At 35.6% G+C, this 21,770-nt stretch overlaps 1 protein-coding gene across 1 annotated transcript in view; it reads left to right on the top strand.

Moving 5' to 3' along the window:
• The window catches only part of lamc1 (laminin, gamma 1), a 61,923-nt gene extending 47,417 nt beyond the window's left edge, over positions 1 to 14,506 (top strand). Inside the window, exons 8-28 of the mRNA XM_081373540.1 lie at positions 1,799 to 1,935; positions 2,076 to 2,198; positions 2,307 to 2,496; positions 2,983 to 3,095; positions 3,268 to 3,489; positions 3,968 to 4,156; positions 4,267 to 4,512; positions 5,090 to 5,243; positions 5,355 to 5,497; positions 5,610 to 5,788; positions 5,874 to 6,030; positions 6,241 to 6,446; positions 6,565 to 6,644; positions 6,732 to 6,869; positions 7,159 to 7,303; positions 7,391 to 7,540; positions 8,142 to 8,256; positions 11,099 to 11,298; positions 11,491 to 11,649; positions 11,735 to 11,834; positions 13,248 to 14,506. Of these exons, the coding sequence (XP_081229666.1) occupies positions 1,799 to 1,935; positions 2,076 to 2,198; positions 2,307 to 2,496; positions 2,983 to 3,095; positions 3,268 to 3,489; positions 3,968 to 4,156; positions 4,267 to 4,512; positions 5,090 to 5,243; positions 5,355 to 5,497; positions 5,610 to 5,788; positions 5,874 to 6,030; positions 6,241 to 6,446; positions 6,565 to 6,644; positions 6,732 to 6,869; positions 7,159 to 7,303; positions 7,391 to 7,540; positions 8,142 to 8,256; positions 11,099 to 11,298; positions 11,491 to 11,649; positions 11,735 to 11,834; positions 13,248 to 13,504 (3,403 nt within the window). The 3' untranslated portion in view covers positions 13,505 to 14,506. The remainder of the gene's footprint in view (positions 1 to 1,798; positions 1,936 to 2,075; positions 2,199 to 2,306; positions 2,497 to 2,982; positions 3,096 to 3,267; positions 3,490 to 3,967; positions 4,157 to 4,266; positions 4,513 to 5,089; positions 5,244 to 5,354; positions 5,498 to 5,609; positions 5,789 to 5,873; positions 6,031 to 6,240; positions 6,447 to 6,564; positions 6,645 to 6,731; positions 6,870 to 7,158; positions 7,304 to 7,390; positions 7,541 to 8,141; positions 8,257 to 11,098; positions 11,299 to 11,490; positions 11,650 to 11,734; positions 11,835 to 13,247) is intronic.
• The last annotated feature ends 7,264 nt before the right edge of the window (positions 14,507 to 21,770 follow it).

Genomic DNA, 21,770 nt, shown 5'->3' with positions numbered 1-21,770 from the left:
AAATTAGAAAGTTGTCCGGCTTGATGAGAACAATATAAAAACATTTTCTTTTTACTGTATTTAAAACTAACCCCCCCACTTTTGTCAAAAGCATGTTGAAAGTGACACACTTCCTGCTGCCAGTTGGTGGCGCTATAACTTTGACTCACAATAGTCACATCCATCTGATCAGCCTCTTACCACGAACACACTGCTGAAGTTTCATCAAGATCAGTTGATGTATGCAGAAGTTATAACACTTCGTGTCTCTCTTTTCTCGCCATAAATTCGTTTCCTCACCACGGCCAAACCGTTCAAGATATCAAAAATCCGTCCGCAATTTAGCATCCTCAATGTCTTTACTTCATGCTGACTGAGTTTGGAGGTGATTGAATGAATTCTCTAGGAGGAGTACATCACATTCCACAGCAAGCGTTTTCCAAACAACCCATAATAGCTGACTTCCTGTTGGGCTGGCGTGAAACTTGTCAGAGGGAAAGTTGTTCGGCCCGACGAAATCTATATGTGTACCGAGTTTCATATTATTTCATGCAAGCGTGTTTGATATATGGACCAAGTTTTCAGACCCTGTTCAAGAGGGCGCTGTTGAGCCCCCCTGCCACGCCCGTTTCTGAAACTTTTCACATGTCTACTGGCTAATAAGTGTTATGTGTCTGTCGAGTTTCATCCAATTTCAAGCATGTTAAGAGTCTCAAACGCATCCGAAAAGAATATTAAAACTTGATGCGTTGCCACGGCAACAGTATCGAAGATATCAATAATCCTTTCACAGGTCTACATCTGCCCTGTGTTTACATTATACACATAAAGTTTGAAGCAAATCGGGTAAAATTAAAAGGGTGACTTCAAAGCATTTTGAAAGTGACACACTTCCTGCTGCCAGTTGGTGGCGCTATAACTTTGACTCACAAGTCACATCCATGTGATCGGCCTCTTACAACGAACACACTGCTGAAGTTTCATCAAGATCAGTTAATGTATGCAGAAGTTATAACACACTTCCTGTGTCCCATTATTCGCCATAAATTCGTTTCCTCGCCAATGCCAAACCGTTCGAGATATCAAAAATCCGTTCGCAAGAATTCATCCTCAATGTCTTGACTTTATTCTCACCGAGTTTGGTGGCGATCGGATGAAATCCCTAGGAGGAGTATTTCACATTCCATTGTATGCGTTTTCCAAACAACGTATAATAACCGACTTCCTGTTGGGCTTTTGTAAAACTTAGAGCACGAAAGTTGTTCGGCCCGATGAGATCTATATGTGTACTGAGTTTCATATTATTACATGCAAGCGTGTTTGATTTATGGACCAAGTTTTCGGACCCCATTCCAGGGGGCGCTGTCGAGCCCCCCTGCCACGCCCCAGTACCAGCTTCAGCCCGGCCCTGATGGCCGCAGGTTCTGACGTGTGTGCAAAATTTCAAGAGTTTTTGAGCATGTTAAGGGCCCCAAAAGTGGCAAAAAGGCAAAAAAAAAAATAATGAAGAAAAAAAAATAAAATAATCCTTACGGAAACAATAGGGCCTTCGCCCTTTCAGGGCTTGGGCCCTAATTAAAGGTAAATCTACATAAACCAGATATGTCCAAAACTGCTCCTTGAGGGCCACTGTCCTGCAGAGTTTAGCTCCAACTTGCCTCCATATGCCTGCCTGGAAGTTTCTAGTACGCTTATACCTTGATTACCTGGTTCAAGTGTGTTTAATTTGGGTTGTAGTTGAAAAACTAGTCAGCTTTACCAATCATCTACTCAGCCATTCTGTCTCTATTGCTAATACACTTTTGCATCTTACTCTCAGGTGTAAACTGGGCTACTTCAATCTGGACCCCCAAAATCCTCAGGGATGTACTCCATGCTTCTGCTTCCAGCATTCCACTGTGTGTGACAGCGCCGAGGGCTACAGCGTACACAAAATCACCTCCAACTTCGACAGGGGTGAGCATCCATCTAATAGTCAACACTCTGTATATACTAATTTCTTGAATATGGTTTTCAACAAATGTGCCAATGTAAAGTCAACCAAAGGATTGTAACATGGAGAATGAATAAAATATGTTATATATGGCATTGAATAGACGATGAGGGCTGGAAAGGACAGCAGAGAGATGGTTCCAGCGTTCCGGTGCAGTGGTCACCCAGCTCTCGAGAGATCTCGCTCATCTCAGAAGACTACTTTCCCATCTACTTTGTGGCTCCAGGTATAATAACAGATGCAATTTCCTCTGCGTTAAAGTGGCAGAACATTGAATGACAGCAAGACATGTGTTGTCTAATCACCTGGGATGTTTTCTTTTTTGTTTCTGTAGAGAAATTTCTTGGTAATCAGCTGCTGAGCTATGGTCAGAACCTCACGCTGAACTTCAGGATTCAGAGACATGATGCTCGACTGTCAGCGGAGGATGTTGTGCTGGAGGGGGCGGGGCTTCATGTTGCTGTGCCACTTATTGCCCAGGGCAATTCCTACCCTGGAGAGGAGACACAAACTTTCGTGTTCAGGTAATGTATTTGATTTTGATTTTGATTTTGATTTTAACAAATCTAAATTTGTTTTCGTCATTAACATCAACACATTCAAATACTCTATAATGACTCTAGTGGCTATTCTGTATTCTCAGTTAAATAAATAAAAAAGAAGATATATATATATATATTTATTGGTTATAAAAAAAAAAATACTATTACAGTTTAAAATAATGGTTTTAATTAAATAGAAAGATAACTTAAGTTATTAAAATAACTGTTTTATATAGTTAATTTTGTAAATGTATACATTTATATATTCAAAAATATCAAATGCATTGAAATACATTGAAGTTATTACACGCATTGTTAAATTTTAAAACATAGTTCTGCTGTAAAGATGAAATATTTCGATTTCATATTCAACTCAATCTTTTGTAAATGAATTGATTTATGCACATATGTAGCTTATCTGCTGTCCATTTGCTTGAAATGTTAAATATCATCTATTTTGTCATTCAGACTCCATGACACCACTGACTACCCTTGGAGACCCACAATGAAACATGCCGACTTCCAGAAACTCCTGCACAATCTGACTTCTGTCATGATTCGTGGAACCTACAGCGCAAGAAGTACGTCTACTAATTCACTGAAGAAAAGCTTTTGTTTTTAGTCGCTCTATGAAGATAAAATCTGTATGTGTTTTGATTTCTGTTTGATAATGATGACCTTGAGTTCTGTTGCCGAGATTCTTAAGGTCATTTTAACTGGTACTTGAACTTACTTATAACATTTCTGCTGTAGGTGCTGGTTATTTAGACAACGTGTCCCTTGTGACCGCCCGCCGTGGCGCTGGAACTCCAGCTCGTTGGGTTGAGAAGTGTACGTGCCCTCAGGGTTACGTGGGGCAGCATTGTGAGAACTGCGATCTGGGATATAGGAGGAGCCAACCTGAGCTGGGCCGTTTTAGCCCTTGCGAGCCATGCAACTGCAACAGACACAGTGACACATGTGACCCTGTGACAGGTTTGTCATCACAACTAACTTATTTGGATTGCATTGCCTTAGTGTTGATATATCATTTACTTATATGCTCTCAGGAGACTCAAGCCTACAGTATTTATTATCTAGATGAGGGCATTACGGAAGGTCATGTGCTCTGGATGCATGCAACATAAAAGCCATTGAAATATACTACATGTGAATTTAATTCTAAAGTGTCACTACTTGAACTGTTATTTTACCCAGAAAGTTGGTACAAAGATCTTAATCCATAATGAAGATACACCAGAAAGACTTAAGATTCAGTACTCAGAGGCCGAATACAGACTATAGATTTTGAGTCTTTTCTAGGTATTCCATGCTTACCCAAAATTCACTATAAACATACTAAACTCCAGTAATAATCATAGTACTAGTGCCACTTTTGGCTTTGTGTTAATATAACGTTGCCATCTTGTGGTGATGTGTGGTATTACAAAGCGTCTTTGTTTTGTGCTTCCAGGAATGTGTAACTGCCAGCACAACACCGCCGGCATGAGCTGCGAGAGGTGTAAGGATGGATTCTATGGTGATTCTACGGTTGGCACTTCTTCAGACTGTAAACTCTGTCCCTGCCCAGAGGGTGCCACGTGTGCTGTGGTGCCCAAGACCAAAGAGGTGGTCTGTACAAACTGCCCAACTGGAACCACAGGTACAGATTCAGAGCATTCAATGAGTTTAGAGCTTATAAGCTTATACACAGTATACAACTTATAGTAAGTATTACAGCATATAATCATCCAAACTTTTAAATGTCTTCAGGTAAACGATGTGAACTATGTGACGACGGCTTCTTTGGGGACCCTCTTGGTGAAAAAGGTCGATCCAGGACATGCCAGGCCTGCAGTTGCAATAACAACATCGACCCCAACGCTGTGGGCAACTGTAACCGAGAGTCAGGCGAATGCCTCAAGTGCATCTACAACACTGCCGGCGTCTTCTGCGACCGTTGCAAAGAGGGTTTCTACGGCGATGCACGTGCCGCAAATGTAGCTGACAAATGCAAAGGTGAGTTAAATGGGAACAAAGAGCTTTTTTTTTTTTTTTTTTTACCTTTCTAGGAATAGTCTTATTTTTTTTTTTTTGTATATACTGTAGACACACTACCATTCAAAGATTGGGTGTTTTTTAAAGAAATGTATACTTTTATTAAGCAAGTATGTATATTTCTATTTCAAATAAATAGTTATTTTGAAGTTTTTATTCAACAAAAAATACTGAAAAAAAATGTATCTCAGTTTCACAAAAATATTAAAAAAATTCAACATAAGAAATCATTCTTGAGCATATTAGTATGATTTCTGAAGGATCATGTGACTGGATTAATTATTCTGAAAATTCAGCTTTGTCTTCACAGGAATAAAGAAAGTATTTATATATATTAAAATAGAAAATATTTATTTTAAATTGTAATAATGTTACTGTTTTTACTGCATTTTATATCAAATGTGGCATTGGTTAGCATAAGATAATTGTTTTATCTTATGCTATAATATGCTTATGCTTATTATATAAAAACATAGTCTTACCAACCCTAAACTTTTGAATGTTATTGTATAATATTATTATTTGACCACCTCTGCAGCGTGCTCGTGTTCTCCATACGGTACAGTAGACAGGCAGACGACCTGCTCTCAGGTGACGGGCCAGTGTCAGTGTCTTCCACATGTCATTAACAGAGACTGTGGTGCATGCGAGCCCGGATTCTACAACCTACAGAGTGGCAAAGGCTGTGAAAGGTATTCAGTCTAACTCTCTTTTCGTATATCATTGATACCATATTGCGAACAGGATGTTGAACATCCTGCATGTTTTTGAAACCTTTAAAATCTTTGAATTTGTTTCCTCAGATGCAACTGCAGCCCTATTGGCTCCACAAATGGCCAGTGTGATATCGGAAGTGGCCAATGTGAGTGTCAGCCTGGGGTCACAGGTCAACACTGTGAGCGCTGTGAGGTCAACTTCTTTGGATTCAGTTCGTCGGGTTGCAAACGTACGGTTTCCTGCTGTTCTGCCTCGTCAGCAGTTCTACTAAATGCAGTATTACTGTATAGTTTATCTTGCATTTTAGATTTGTTCCGTTTACCATTGGTTTGTTTTTGCAGCTTGTGACTGTGACCCAGAAGGCTCTCAGTCCGCACAGTGCAAGGAAGATGGCCGTTGTCATTGTCGCCCAGGCTTTGTGGGAAGTCGCTGCGACATGTGTGAGGAGAACTACTTCTACAACCGCTCCACTCCAGGCTGCCAGCAGTGTCCCAACTGTTACAGCCTGGTCAGAGACAAGGTATGAGGTTGTCTTATGAATCCAGCACTGTTTGTTTTATAACAGAAGAGACTCCTTCTAATACGTCTGTTTTCTTTCTGTGCAGGTGAACCAGCAGAGACAGAAGCTTCTTGAACTTCAGAATTTGATCGATAATCTGGACAACAGTGAGAATACAGTGAGTGACAAGGCCTTTGAGGACAGACTTAAAGAGGCAGAGAAAACAATAATGGACTTACTGGAAGAGGCTCAGGCTAGCAAAGGTATTGTCTGTCAATGTGGTCATTTTCAAAATATTTCAATAATTTGTTTAAAAAATTAGATTTTTTTTTCATCTAAGCCATTCAATTTGACATGTTGATTAACTGCATAAAATAAGAAAAAAATGTTTAAAAAAGAAATTGACTGATTATAGAGCAGATATTTCATTTTACATCATAATTATTCTGTTATCTTTCATTGTTATCATAAAGAAGTGGATAAAGGCCTTTTGGACCGTCTAAACAACATCAACAAGACCCTGAACAACCAGTGGAACAGACTGCAGAACATCAAGAACACGGTGGACAACACGGGAACGCAGGCAGATAGAGCACGTAACCGAGTGCGTGATGCAGAGAACCTGATCAATACTGCTAGAGAGGAGCTGGACAAAGCCAAAGAGGCCATCAGTAAAGTGGTGAGATTACGTCGCCAAGAGAGCATGTCGTAATATTCCACAAACAACTTGAGCTAATGATTGTGGAGTCCATTAAAATGCCTCTTATTTTTAAATTTTCATTCTATTTGACTTTTAGGACATTAAAATACCCACAAGCTCTGGAGATCCAAATAATATGACACTTCTGGCAGAGGAAGCCCGTAAACTGTCAGAAAAGTGAGTTAGGACATTTCAGTGTTAATATGACTTTTTCATTCCACCATACACAGTTTTATATAACCTTTTCTGTGGCTCTTTGCACAGACATAAAGCAGATGCCGATCAGATTGAAAAGATTGCAAAGGATGCAAATGACACTTCCACGAAGGCTTATAATATGTTAAAGAAGGCGCTCGATGGTGAAAACAAGACAAGCAGCGACATTGAAGATCTCAACAGGAAGTACGTTCTGGACTTCACATTTTTGATCAGAAACTTTCTTTCTAACCAAAGCATCTTACAAATGCTACATTTTTTTGTTCAGCCAGTAGCTGAAGATATAAAGTAAATTAGAATAAGGTTCAAATATCATATATGTATGTATGTATGTATGTATGTATGTGCATTCTCCATATATCATGTTTTAATTTCATTATAAATGATTTTATATTCTGATTTTAAGAATGTGTTTAGAGATTTTAAATGCAGACGGTCATGCTTTACAATGAAGATGCTGTTCTTATGTGCTCAGATATATTGAAGCAAAAGATCTGGCCAAGAACCTGGAGAAACAAGCTGCTAAATTACACGCTGAAGCAGAAGAGGCAGGAAACAAAGCTCTGAAGATCTATGCTAACCTGACCAGCTTGCCTACAGTCGACACCAAAACTTTAGAGGTGCTGATTTGACTGATTCTTGCTGAATTTACACAATCATCTTGGATGCATCTATAATCAAATTCTCTTGAATTGTGTTTTCCACAGGATGAGGCTAATAAGATTAAGAAGGAGGCATCAGACCTGGACAAACTGATAGACAAGACCGAGAAGGAGTACAACGACCTGAGAGAGGACCTGAGGGGCAAAGAGACAGAGGTCCGCAATCTACTGGAAAAAGGAAAGACTGAGCAACAGGTACGTGAGATTTAACTTTAATGTGCTTGTTTTGTCTCGGCTGTATGAGATTTGTTTTCAAAATGCAGTCATGATGGTCTAAAATAAGAAAAGATTAGAATCTTGTGTTGCTTTTTTAGTTCAGCTGCTGTTTCACATGGTTAATATGTAAGAGTGGAGCTCATGCCATGAGGCCCAGGAGCCACATAAATGATACTGATGAGAGATGAGTGATACCACTGGTCATAGTCCATAGTCTCATCCTAATCTGATTGAGTTAAATGTCATGTTCTTAATGAAAGAGCTGAACCATGAACTCAGACACTGTGCTTGTGAAACCTGCTCAGAGTGCAAGTTAACTTTTTGAGATGTTTGATAAAGTTTGGCATTTTATAAATAGCACTTTCATGATTACTTGTTAATAATATTGTGTATTTGTTCACCCACAGTATTGCTTGTCATTCTTAGAAGTTAATATGTTCCTGATAAACAGTATATTTCTTGTCAGAACAGAATTTCTGTACTTATAGAGTGTTAGCCAGTCAAGTCATCGAAGAGAGTGGTGCAAAAACCCAATATCTACTGTGTTGTTCAACTGTCTTTCTGCCCCTGTCTTCTTCAGACGGCTGATCAGTTGTTGGCACGTGCAGACGCAGCGAAAGCTTTGGCTGAGGAGGCAGCAAAAAAAGGCAATTCTACCTTCCAAGAGGCCCAGGACATATTGAACAACCTCAGAGGTGAGGGCTCTTGGGTTATTGTGCATATATATATATATATATATATTAAGGGTGTCACGATTTCGATTTTGTATCGAAATCGATCGAAATTAAACCACAACCTCGATCATCGAATTAAAAAATTGAATCGTCGATACTGCCACGCCCCCATGTCACGTCCGGTGCGGTCGGCTTGCAGAACAGAAGTCAACTAGAGCGCAGTGCAGCACCCAGAAAGTTTAGAGGGACGTACATGCTCGCAACGGGGCTTAGGCTACTTTACAAGAAGTTCATATATCAATATTCTTCTAACGAATAGAAATAACCTTATATGATGTATCTATCTGTCTATTATGTGTACAGTTACGTTCAGAAAGGACGCGCAAGCGGTTGTCATGGTAATGAACAGCCTGCTAGTTAAAGCGAATGTAATATTATCCTGTATCTGAGCCAAAATGTACAGCGCGCGTTATATTTTCTAAATCCAAACAATTGGCCACTGAACCAGCTGATAAAATCTTCATTTGATTCAAAACGTGATTACAACTTGAGGACGCTCAAACTCGATCGTATTTTACTGATACAAAAGACGCGCGCGTGCACACGCACAGAGGGAGCGCGGTTCACCGGGCTATGGTAAAATAATGACACAGTTTCAAGGTGTGTATAATTTAAACTACTTAGTCAATGCTAACAGTAGCTGCTGTAAGGTTTTTATTAGCCTAACGTTACTGCTGCTCTCCTTCTAGTCACTTCTGAACTTTTATTGATTAAGCTCCAGGTGACGGGTTGCCAGATATCACAAAAAGAGCAAAACAAGCCCCTTAAAAACGCAGTATAAGCATGGCAAAACTTTACCGGGGAAGGAACACATCTAAACCACTAGTATTACTAATATCCTATACAATTAAAAGGAAGTAACTAATTTATTATGAATAGAATAGTTCAATATAAAATATCAGATATTATAAACTGAATGATTAAGTGAAACAATAACATGAGATTGAAAAGTTATTCAGCAATACTTTCTTTAAAGTTTAATCGCACATACGAGTTGTATTTAATATCAATCAGTTGGGGGCAGTTCATCTAAAAGTTGATGGTTGTGTTCTGTTTAATATATTTAGCTATCAAAATAGTTTACCAAATAAATCATTTACCAAATAAAAGAAAAAGAAAATCAAACAAGGTGAAGTACTTTTCATTTCTAAAGTAGGCTATTTGGGTTTATTTATTATACATAAAGCCCTTTCTGTCAATTTCTCCAGAATAGCATAACTATATTGTGAAATATATTGTTACTGTGAAATAAAATGAGTCATATCGTGAAAAAATTATTTTGGTCATACCGCCCAGACCTAGTCTAGCCTAAGCAACCTGTGCTTAAAAAAAATAAATAAATAAATGTAAAAATCGAGAATTGAATCGAATCGTGACCTTAGAATCGAAAATGTAATCGAATCGAGGATTTGGAGAATCGTGACACCCTTATATATATATATATATATATATATATATATATATATATACAGTGTTGGGGGTAACTCATTACAAGTAACTTGAGTTACGTAATCAGATTACTTTTTCAAGTAACTAGTAAAGTAATGCATTACTTTTTCAATTTGCAATAAAATATCTAAGTTACTTTTCCAAATAAGTAACGCTAGTTACTTTTTCACATTTATTGACTGACAGCTCTCCTGTCCCCATGTTGAGAGAAACAAAGTGGGGTGGTGGTGTGTGCGCTGTGTAAACATGATGGTTATTGTAGTTCTAGAGTAAATGTGAACTTACTCATCTCACTGCTCAAAATAAATAAAAACAGTGAAATGCAATCTCAGAATTTTACTCAACTTTTATAATTAACTATTAAATTACACAAATGTGACCCTGGACCACAAAACCAGTCTTATGTGTAATTTTTTTAAAATTGAGATTTAGACATCATCTGAAAGCTGAATACATACTCTTTCCATTGATGTATGGTTTGTTAGGATAGGGCAATATTTAGCCGAGATACAACTATTTGAAAATCTGGAATCTGAGGGTACAGAAAAATCGAAATATTGAGAAAATCGCCTTTAAAGTTGTCCATTTCTATTGGCGATTGTGCTGCATCCATTCACAAAAATAAATGTTTTATATATTTAAGGTGGGAAATTTACAAAATATCTTCATGGAACATGATCTTTACTTAATATCCTAATGATTTTTGGCATAAAAGTAAAATCTATAATTTTGACCCATACAATGTTTTGTTGGCTATTGCCACAAATATACCCGTGCAACATAAGACTGGTTTTGTGATCCAGGGTCACAAATATACTTTGTGAATTTAATCTCACTTTATTAATGTCTTTGCTGCTGACCTTCAATGATCTAATTCAACCATACTAATAAGCAAAAATTACTTTATAAGATTTAGAAATAAAACTGTTGAACTTCCTTCTCCTGTATATTATTGTTCTTTAATCCAGAACAGCAGCGCAGCTGAAAGGTTAGTTTGAGCGGCACCCTTTACTGTTTACTTATTCAGTTCACTTTTGGTGTGAAAGGGCCTTAACATTTGCCAAAAATATAACTTTTTTGTTGGTCTTGTTATTAAAAAAACAAACAAGCAAGCCCAGCCCAGGTGAGAAGAAAAAGTAACGTAAAAGTAACATAACACATTACTTTTCATAAAAAGTAACTAAGTAATGCAATTAGTTACTTTTTTGGGGAGTAACGCAATATTGTAATGCATTACTTTTAAAAGTAACTTTCCCCAACACTGATTATATATATATTCTAAAATAATGATTAAAAAACAAAAATTTATATTTATTTATTTAGATATTCATTATTTTTTGTGTCTCACTTTTAGACTTCGACAAGAGAGTGAATGACAACAAAACTGCTGCTGAGGATGCCATGAGGCGAATCCCAGAAATCAATGCGACAATCAATGAAGCCAATGAGAAGACCCGACGAGCAGAGGCGGCTTTAGGCAACGCTGCCGCAGATGCTAAAGAGGCTAAAGCAAAGGCAGAGGAAGCGGAGAAAATTGCTAATGACGTACAGAAGGTACATGCTGAGTTTCTGATGAAGAATATCACAAGCATAAAGTCCTGGGATGTCTGTATCTTCATCAAATAGTCACACCACAGTTGTTTATTGCATGTTCTTACCAAATGTGATGTTTTAAGCCACATGGCTTTATCAAAGAGTTGCCTATATATTCTAAACTATTATGTGATTTGCGTTGTCCTAATTTAGGGTTCGGCGAAGACTAAGACAGATGCAGAAAAAGCTTTTGAGGACACCATGAAACTGGATGGAGAGGTGAACAATATGATGGACCAGCTCACAGCTGCTGAGAAAGAGCTAGAGAAGAAGAAAGCAGAGGCGGACGCTGACATGATGATGGCATCCATGGTGCGTTTTGGACTTTTTGTCGACCACTTGTTTTAATACCTCATTGCAGACTTTGTATTTTGATTGACTTTGCTGTTCTTCACAGGCATCTGATAATGCTAAAGAAGCTGAGGGCAATGCCAGAAAAGCCAAAAATGCTGTCAGGACAGTGCTGAGCACAATCAATGAATTATTAAGCCAGCTCGGTAAGACTATCTAGTTGCTAATCAATAATCCAAAATTTTGTTACAATAATGAATCATTTTCATTTCTGCGTTTTAAGCATTTCAACTAGCTTGATATAATCCTAACTGTGTATTTCCTGTGCCATGCAAGATCGTTATCATGATATTTTGTTCTAGCTAATCGAGAGCTTTTCCAGTTATCATGAAATTTTAATGAGAAACTCAAATGAAAATGTTTTATATTCTTGTCTTTTTATACATTAATTTTAAATATGTATGCATGCATTCCTGTGTTCAAAGCTGAATTTTCAGCATCATCACTCCAGTCTTCAGTGTCACATGATCCTTCACAAATCATTCTAATATGATGATTTGATGCTCAAGAAACATTCATTATTATTATCAATGTTGAAAACAGTATAAATGTTTTTTTTCAAAATTCTTTGATGAATAGAAAGTTCAAAAGAACATTTATTTAAAATAGAATATTTTCTAACATTATAAATGTCTGTACTGTAACTTTTGATCAGTTTAACTCATCCTTGATGAACAAAAGTATTGATTTATTTTATTTCTTTCCCCCAAAAATCAAATTTAAATTCTTACTGACCCTAAACTTTTGAACGGTAGTGTTTAATGTTACAAAAGCTTTAGATTTCAGATAAATGCTGTTCTTTTGAACTTTCTATTCATCATAGCATCATGAAATAAAAATGTAAATAACTGTTTTCAGCATTGATAATAATCATAAATGTTTCTTGAGCATCAAATCATCATATTAGAATGATTTGTGAAGGATCATGTGACACTGAAGACTGGAATAATGATGCTGAAAATTCAGCTTTGATCACAGGAATAAATTACACTTAACTATGTATTCACATAGAAAACAGCTGTTTTAAATTGGAATAATATTTCACAATATTACTGTTTTTGTTTGTATTTTTAATCAAATAAATGCAGCCTTGATGAGCAGAAGATACTTCTTTTAAAAACACTAAAAATCTTACGGACCCCAAACTTTTGAACGTGTGTGTGTGTGTATATATATATTTATGTATATGTAAATGTATGTGTGTGTAACTGAAATAAACTAAAATTACTAAAAAGTGAAATTAAATTAAACTAAAACTAAATAGAATAAACTAAAATTAAAATGAAAACTGAGAATCTAAAAATAAATGCTTATTCAAAACATTGTGTATAGTATATAATTGTAAACTAACACTGGTAAGCTAATAGGCTAAGCTGTTAGCTGTTAACCGAAAACACAAAGAAAAGAAAATGTTTAACTTGATTTTTAGCTTAATAATTCCACTTGGTATCAGTAATACATTTAATTTCCCCATTATATTGTGCAAGAAGAATGTAGTTCTGTGAAATGTAGTGACGTCTTAGCACACAAAATGACAACACTACCTTATCCTCTTCCAGGCAACATCGACAAGGTGGATCTGAGCAAGCTGAATCAGATCGATAATGCCTTAAAAGACGCCAAGGAAAAGATGTCAGAAAGTGAGCTGGACAGGAAGCTGAAGGAGCTGAATGACGTCGCCAAGAGCCAGGAGGACATGATCAGCGACTACGACCGTCAGATCCGAGAGATTCGAGCGGACATTGCTAACCTCAACGACATCAAGAACACTCTGCCAGAAGGCTGCTTCAACACTCCGTCTCTAGAGCAGCCTTAACCGCCACGCCACACGCTACACTCCCTGTGTTCTTCAAAGTCCTCATCAGACACCACCCTCAACCAAAACAGGCTGTGTTTCCTTTCAAAATCTCTTATTTGCATTTTCTTTCCTTTTATTAGGTTATTGTTTGTTTGTATTTCTACACGTTTCTTCGAGATCATGTTTTACAAACAGAAGACAAAAGCAGCTTTTCATTTTTTTTGATATGCAGAAATGATACGTGAAGAGAACTCCAAGCAATGGCGCTCACCAGCCGTGTGTGTGTGTGTGTGTGTGCGTATTTGTGTTTGTGTGTGTGCATTATAGCCAGCTTTTAGAGACCTTAAACCCACATGACTGCACCACCTCCAGCTCTTCCTCTCAAACCTCTCTGATCTTTGCCACAGAATCAGAATTATACGACTCAATCAGAAGCCAAGACGTTTGTTGGGGGAAGTTTGCTACTTAAGCTAGTGTATATGATCATCGGTAACGCTCAAAGCTAACAGTGAAGGAATCTTAATTTGTTCGTAATGCGCATCTCCTTTCGCCCCTCGTGCTAGGTTTGGAACTGATAAAGCGCGTCGAGAGTGAGTCGTACACGTAAATACAGTATTTCAGCTCGTGTGTATATAAATTGTTCAGTACTAGAAGTCCCTGCATGGCTCGGCTGATTTCATACATTTCATGGTTGTGAGACATTTCAGTTTTGTGTTGGTTTTTATTTTTTCAGACGCTGCTGCTTATTACAGGTGTTCTGCGAATCACATTAACATGAGCAAAACTCAACACTATGCAACTTTGTACATTGGCGTAGCAAGACTTTTATCTGAATACACTGGTGCTAATAATTATTTCAAATGTTATATTTTTGTGTGAATGTTTTTTTTTTTTTCTCTCCTTTTTTATTATAATATAGAGTTAAGGAATTGTTATTTGTGTAAATATGCTTAAATGATTCAGGAACGGCTGATTTTAAACCCAAGATCTAACCAGCCACCTCATCAGTTCATTCATGAGAAAAAAAGAAAAAAAATCTGCCAAAATTATATATATATATATATGTATATGTATATATATATATATATGTTCTGTGGTATAATACGCTTGCCTGTATACATGGCTCAGTGTTGCATCATAGCTCTATCATTTATTTTATTTGTGGTTCATTTTCAGCGGATGGTGATGCGTAATGTCTTGACCCTTTAACTTGTACATCCCCCAATCATGTCTGAACATCCACATATGTCTCTAATATTTCATATTTATCGGAATGATTTGCTTTACTTGAGATGGTAAGCTTAATCACGTGTTGCTAGTTAACCATCTATTTTAGTGCCTAAACTTTTGGACATAATCCTCTAAATGTGGACTTTGCATTTTAAGTTAAAGAGGTCTTTAAAAGTCCAAATGATGATTTAGTACATTTCACTGTTTGTTTCTTACTGTTACCGTATCCGTAGTTCCTTCAGTCTTACTCTGACAGGTTTGCTGAGTTTAGCAGTTCCTCAGCCGATAATTTCACATCGAGATTCAACTATGGAAAGTGCCACTATAAAACATCAGACATATTATAGACCTCCCCACTCTACCACTGCGGACATAAGTGCAACACGTACACGTTTATGTATAAACAGTATTTTTAATTTATAATGTATCAAGTATTTGTGATCTGTTGTTCTACAGTTAGAGTATGTGTTTGCTGCACAAGTCTTTATGTGATCCTTTGGTTCTAGAGAGTGTAATGGTTTTTAAAGACTCCCTTCCCTCTGTTTTAATCAAGGTATTCATAAACACACTCACAGGACCTGACACACTCTGCTTGTTACCCATTTGCCTGTAAATTCGAGTGTAACATTTGAATAATAAACAGTGGTTATTACAGGATTCGTCAGCGTGTGATTTTGCTTCATTTTCATTGTAGAATTCAATTTGTGTGTGTGTGTGTGTGTGTGGTTCAGGTATTTTTTCATCGTGAGGACAAAATGTCCCCATAAGAATAGTAATGCCAGGACTTTTTTTTTTTTTTTTTTTTTGGTCCCCATGAGGAAAACAACTACTGTATGTTCTTTGAAAACATCCAGTTTGCAATATCAAGCAACATAATGAGCAGTTTTGTTGGCAACAGATAAAAATAACTGGAAGCGAATGACATCAGAAGCCAGACACTTTAAAATTACAAATGGCCACGCCCGCTTTTACCTGAAAAATAAGATGGATACAGTTTGTACACTTTTGGTGGTTTTCAAACTTTTGAGGCCAAGAACCACCAAGTATGATGATATTGTAAGGAGCCTTTATTCATATTTTCTATATGTTCATACATAAAAAAAGAATAAACACTTAATTTATGCAGATTTGTTTTTCATTTCTTACTGTCCTTTAAATAACATTCAAGATGTAGGCCTATTACAGTTTCCAAAAAGTATTAAGCCGCACATCTGTTCTCAACATTAATAAAAATAAGAACGATTTCTTGAGGGGAAAAATTGGCATATTAGAATGATTTCTGAAGAAGAATTGTGTGACACTGAACACTGGAGGAATGAGCTAATGAAAATTCACCTTTGCCATCACATTAAAAATGTAAAAGTTATTTAAAACTAATATTCCATATTATTACTGTTTTTACTGTATTTTTGATCAAATAAATGCAATCTCGGTGAACCTAAAATATGTACTTTTATTTAAAAAATCCAACCAACCCCAAACATTTGAATGATGGTATATATTTAAATAAAATGCTGACTTTAATAACCCTTAGAAATACATTTTCTAAAATCATTTATGTCTCGAATTGTCCATGGGCCACTTATAGCACCCTCTTGTGTCTTTATGTGGGTTTCTGGACCCCTGTTAAAAAAAAGATATAACCTGCTGAAGTTACAATTACAAAGTTACCTGCTTCTTTACAATTCAGTAATTAAACGTTAAATTCGAACCATATTCATTTCATTATAGCAGTGCAGTAAACGGTATTTATTGCTGTGCAGGAAATGACACAGAGTCATTACCAAATCTTGTGGGTCAGTATTACAGACAGATTCACTCATGAGACACAAAATCAGCACTATTAGCAATATCACTACATTTAGTAAGACTTCGCTCTGATTCAGCGGTCATCATCGGATGCGGTTGCACATCATACTCATCAAACTCAATTTTAAATGTGTTTTTCTCTTCCACAAGCCTGAAAGTACAAAATGTGAACTATACACATAATGAAAGGCATTGTACCCTTTTTGGCCTTAACAGACTGTCAGCAACTTAGTATTTCCAAAAGTCATTTACATCTTTGACATAAGAGGCTCTCTTTTAATGTGCTGGAAGTCATGACTCTAAAAAAAGAAATAAAAGAGGGTTTTTCTCAAAATCCACCAGACTGATGACTGGATTGAAAAGAGCTATCATGTGCACATATCATCTGCAGAGTCTAATCAAATGAGTTCATCATTTCTATGTTCGTTCAACTGAAGTTAAGTTTCTTTTAACACAAAATTACTGACTTATTGAAATAATAATAATAATAATAAACAATATTGAACAGCTCACTCTTAAAAATTAAGGGTCTTTATTGGCATTGATGGTTTCGTAAAGAAACTTTAACATCCATGGAACCTTTCAATTACACAAGAGGTTCTTTATAATGGAAAAAGATTCTGTACATTTTGAAAATGTTCTTCACACTAAAAAAAAAAAAAAAAACTTGTTTTTTTAAGAATTGTTCACTAAAAGGTTATTTGGGGAACCAAAAATGGTTCTATGACATTGCTGAGGAAACAGTTTTTCAGAACTTTTATTTTTAAGAGTGTATGTCATGTTAATTTTTCCAAATATATGACAAAATATCAAAACAAATGCTTTTGCAATACGTGTTTTTAATTTGGAATATTTATTTCTGTTTTATCATTTAAAACAAAAATTGGGAAATGTTTTGTTTTGAAAGTTTTATTTTATTTTGTTTTGTTTTATTATTACGGAAGCGTATTGCATTCACTTGAGAAAAAAAAACTACTCTGTTTTTCTGAATTAATGAGTTAATTATCTCAGAATTACGAGATAATTTTTCATGAATAAAAAGTTTTTGCTCTGTTTTTCTGAATTAATGAGTTAATTATCTCAGAATTATGAGATAATTTTTCATAAATAAAAAGTTTTTATTCTGTTTTTCTGAATTAACGAGTTAATTATCTCAGAATTATGAGATATTTTTTTATTTAAAAACATTTGCTCTGTTTTTCTGAATTAATGACTTAATTATCTCATAATTCTGAGATAATTAACTCATTAATTCAGAAAAACAGAATAAAACCTTTTTGTTTATGAAAAATTATCTCGTAATTCTGAGATAATTAAGTCATTAATTCAGAAAAACAGAGCAAAATTTTTTTTTTCAAAAAAACATTATCTCATAATTTTGAGATAATTAAGTCATTAATTCAGAAAAACAGAGCAAATATTTTTATTTCAAAAAAACATTATCTCATAATTTTGAGATAATTAAGTCATTAATTCAGAAAAACAGAGCAAAAACTTTTTTTCCATGAAAAATTATCTCATAATTCTGAGATAATTAACTCGTTAATTCAGAAAAACAGAGTAGATTTTTTTTCCTCAAGTGAATGCAATGCGCTTCCGTATATTATATATATATATATATATATATATATATATATATATATATATATATATATATATATATATATATATATATATATATATATATATAATATACGGAAGCGCATTGCATTCACTTGAGGAAAAAAAATCTACTCTGTTTTTCTGAATTAACGAGTTTCACTGATACTCATACATTTTAAAATGCGACATAAATGTCCAAACTCCTACTGGGGCCACATATTCACTCCAGTCGGTTAGTGCAAAACTCATATGGAGCACATGATATGAATATTGCAGTGTTTTGCTTTATGTAGCTGAGAGGCAGGTTATTTCTTGTATGATGATGATCATCAGTGCTTTTTCTTTCTCCTGTCCTGTTACAGTGTGTGTGAGGGTGTGGTGTTGGCAGAGACCTGCTAGAGGTAGATGTACTCTATGCTGTTCTCTGCAGCCGGAGGGAAAGGGTCTGAGCATGTTTTCCTGCAGAGGTTTTAGGTGGGGCTGTGTGAGGAACAAGGTGTGGAAGATAAAGATGTGTGGCACTGGATGTTTGGGTGTGTTTTGGTAATGCGTAGCTGAGACACCTCTGACTCAGCCCAGCGTCTCTCCTTTCCTCTCGGGGAGTTCATGACAGGGCGTAGCCGACTGCACACACTAGAAAATTCACTGCCCTGAGGCTTTGGATTTTTCATGAGTGCAATATATTTGGCTGTTCTACAGTGTGACTGTTCCAGAGCAGTTCAGTTTGCTCCGGTATTTTGATGACAGCTGTGGTTTTGATTTCTAAACAACGGTCTTAGATCTAATTATCTATATCAAAGATGAACTATTTATTACTCATTTTCAACATATATGATTAAAAGATGGCAAACATCATATGATTCAGTGCCACAGTAAGTCAGGACCCATGCACCCAATTGAACATGACAGTGATTCACTGCCAATTCAGATTAGACTAGACATTCATTCATGTGTAAGACACAAATGCCAAATACCAAACAAGATCCCTCACAAAAAGTGAGGCACTTTCCAGATATTTTATGCCTATATTTCATTCTTTAAATTCACTTGATATGTTGAAAGTTTTTGATGTGCCCAAACTTGAAATGCAATCTCATTGTGGATCAGTTATTGTAGTCAGAGCCGGATTAACGCAAAGGCAAACTAGGCACGTGCCTAGGGCCCGATTGGCGGGATGGGGCCCAGACAGAGGGACAAAAAAAAAAAATAATAATATAATGTAAAAATATCCTATCTACAATTTATTTCAATATTTATTAATTAACTAAAAATAGTGACGATGTTTATCTTCACCATAGACTGTTACATTACTGCAGTTAAACCAATTAATGTGTCCGTTACAAAGCGGGTGCCGGCTTCTGAAAGTATGTGTAACGAACGCATCCATCAGGTGCTGCGAGGCAAAAGCCTAAGCACACAAAGAAGCACAGCTCAAAATGCAGGTGTGTGAGTTGTCGTCATCTATTTTGGAGTGATTGCAATGTATTCTAAATATAAACTTGTCCTGTAGATCAGCGTCATTTCTGTAAAAATCATTCACCGCTTTATTACGAGTTTAAAAGAGCGCGAGCGTCATTAACGTGCCCAGACGCGACGCTTTGAATTTGCGCGTACAATGAATGAATAACATCGCGTCGGGAGCTGACTAGTAAAAAAGCTACAAAATTAAAAGACAAGGCGTCTGTATTCTAAGTTAAAAAGCCAACACACTACAACATTTTTAAATGTTTCAAATAAAGGATCTCATGGGTCTATCTTCTAAATTCTGCTGATGATTAGATTATACCCTGACATTACGCCAATAATATCAGTTTATACATTTTCTTCTGCTCAGTAGCGATCGTGTCTTTCTCTTCCACTTGATTTGTGTATAGCATATTTAAAGTAGCAATGCGATATAAAAGCACTTATGCTCATTTACTGAAGTGGGATTCTGGAACTGTGAATAAATTGAATAAAACAGCAAAATAACAACAACAACAATAACATCTTCATTAAACAAAAAAGAGATTACCTTAGATAAAGTTTGATTAATATGTACATACAGTAGGCTACCGGTAAAAGTCTGGACCCATTACTATTTTTAATGTTTTTTGAAAGAAGTTTATTATAATGCTCTACAAGCCTGCATTTATTTGATCAAAAATACAGAAAAAAAAACAGGAATATTCAGCAAGGATGTGTTAAATATATAAAAAATGATAGTGAAGACTTTTTTAAAACAACTTTTTAATAATCAAAAATCCTGAAAAAAAGTATCACAGATTATAAAATAAATATTAAGCACCCTTTCTAACATTTGATAATAAATCAGAATGATCACTTGACACTAAATTCAGCTTCGCATCACAGAAATATAAAGTATAGTAAAATAGAAAACCATTATTTAAAATTTTAATAATATTTCACTATATTATTTTTCTGTATTTTTGATCAAATAAATCCAGGCTTGATGAGCATAAGAGACTTCTTTCAAAAACATTAAAAATAGTAATGTGTCCAAACTTATGTACTGTGTAAGTAAAAATATACTGCTTTTAAAATTAAATGTTGTATAAATAAAAAGGTTAGGAATCATATTTGTTTCAAGTGTTTTTTTTATTGGGGGTGGGGGGCCTCCAACATGAATTTTGCCTAGGGCCTCCTAATGTCTAGAACCGGCTCTGATTGTAGTTGAGATGATTGTGTGATAAAGAAGAAGACTGCAATCTCAGACTGTTTATGATTGCTACATGTCTATGGCTTCGGTTTGGTGGTTTGTTCTTCAGTTTGGGTGTGGTTCTCTTGCCATCATTCTCCATGGTGTGAACTTCAAACAATTCAGTCCAATAAATAAAAAATAAAATAAAAAAACAGATAGATAGATAGATAGATAGATAGATAGATAGATAGATAGATAGATAGATAGATAGATAGATAGATAGATAGATAGATAGATAGATAGATAGATAGATAGATAGATAGATAGATAGATAGATAGATAGATAGATAGATAGATAGATAGATAGAAAAATAAATTCAGTTCACAGACAAAGCAATTATTTTGATAGTTTCTATATCCATAACTAGTTATATACTGGTTATATTTAGGACCATATTTAGGACCTCAAAACCATACTTGAAAATACTCTTGAAAATAATAATTACATTTTGTGCACACATATGAAAATGTTTTAGTTTTTACCTAATATTTTAGTCATGTCATATTTATTTTTATTTTAGATAGGCTACCTGCATAAATGTTTCTCAAAAATATGTGGAAATGAATTTAAATAATACATTTATAAGAAAATGACTTCTAATTTAATTAGCTACTTCTATTCAGTTTGTAAGCTATATCTACTGCCTGTTGCATTGTCACTTTATTAATAACAATAGGCCTAGTCCTATAGATCTGGCATATGAAGCACAACAGAGCACAGCCTCAAGCAATACATTTAATAGCACACTTAGGCCCTAGATCTAAATAGGTTTAAAACAATGGGTTTAATTGTTCTCGTGCTGTGTTCTAAACTTCGGGTTGCTAGGCGTTTAATCAAACACGTGTTTAAGTTAGGAATGGCATGATACATTTCCTATCAGGCACGTATCTCTGTGAATCACTCGTGAGTAAATATACAGTTGAGACACGGAGCTTGACGTG

This window comes from Scardinius erythrophthalmus (assembly GCF_964197995.2).
Source record: "Scardinius erythrophthalmus genome assembly, chromosome: 9".
NCBI classification, from domain to species: Eukaryota; Metazoa; Chordata; class Actinopteri; order Cypriniformes; family Leuciscidae; genus Scardinius; species Scardinius erythrophthalmus.
Note: the sequence above shows the minus strand (reverse complement) of the source record. Positions and strands in the feature narration are given on the sequence as shown.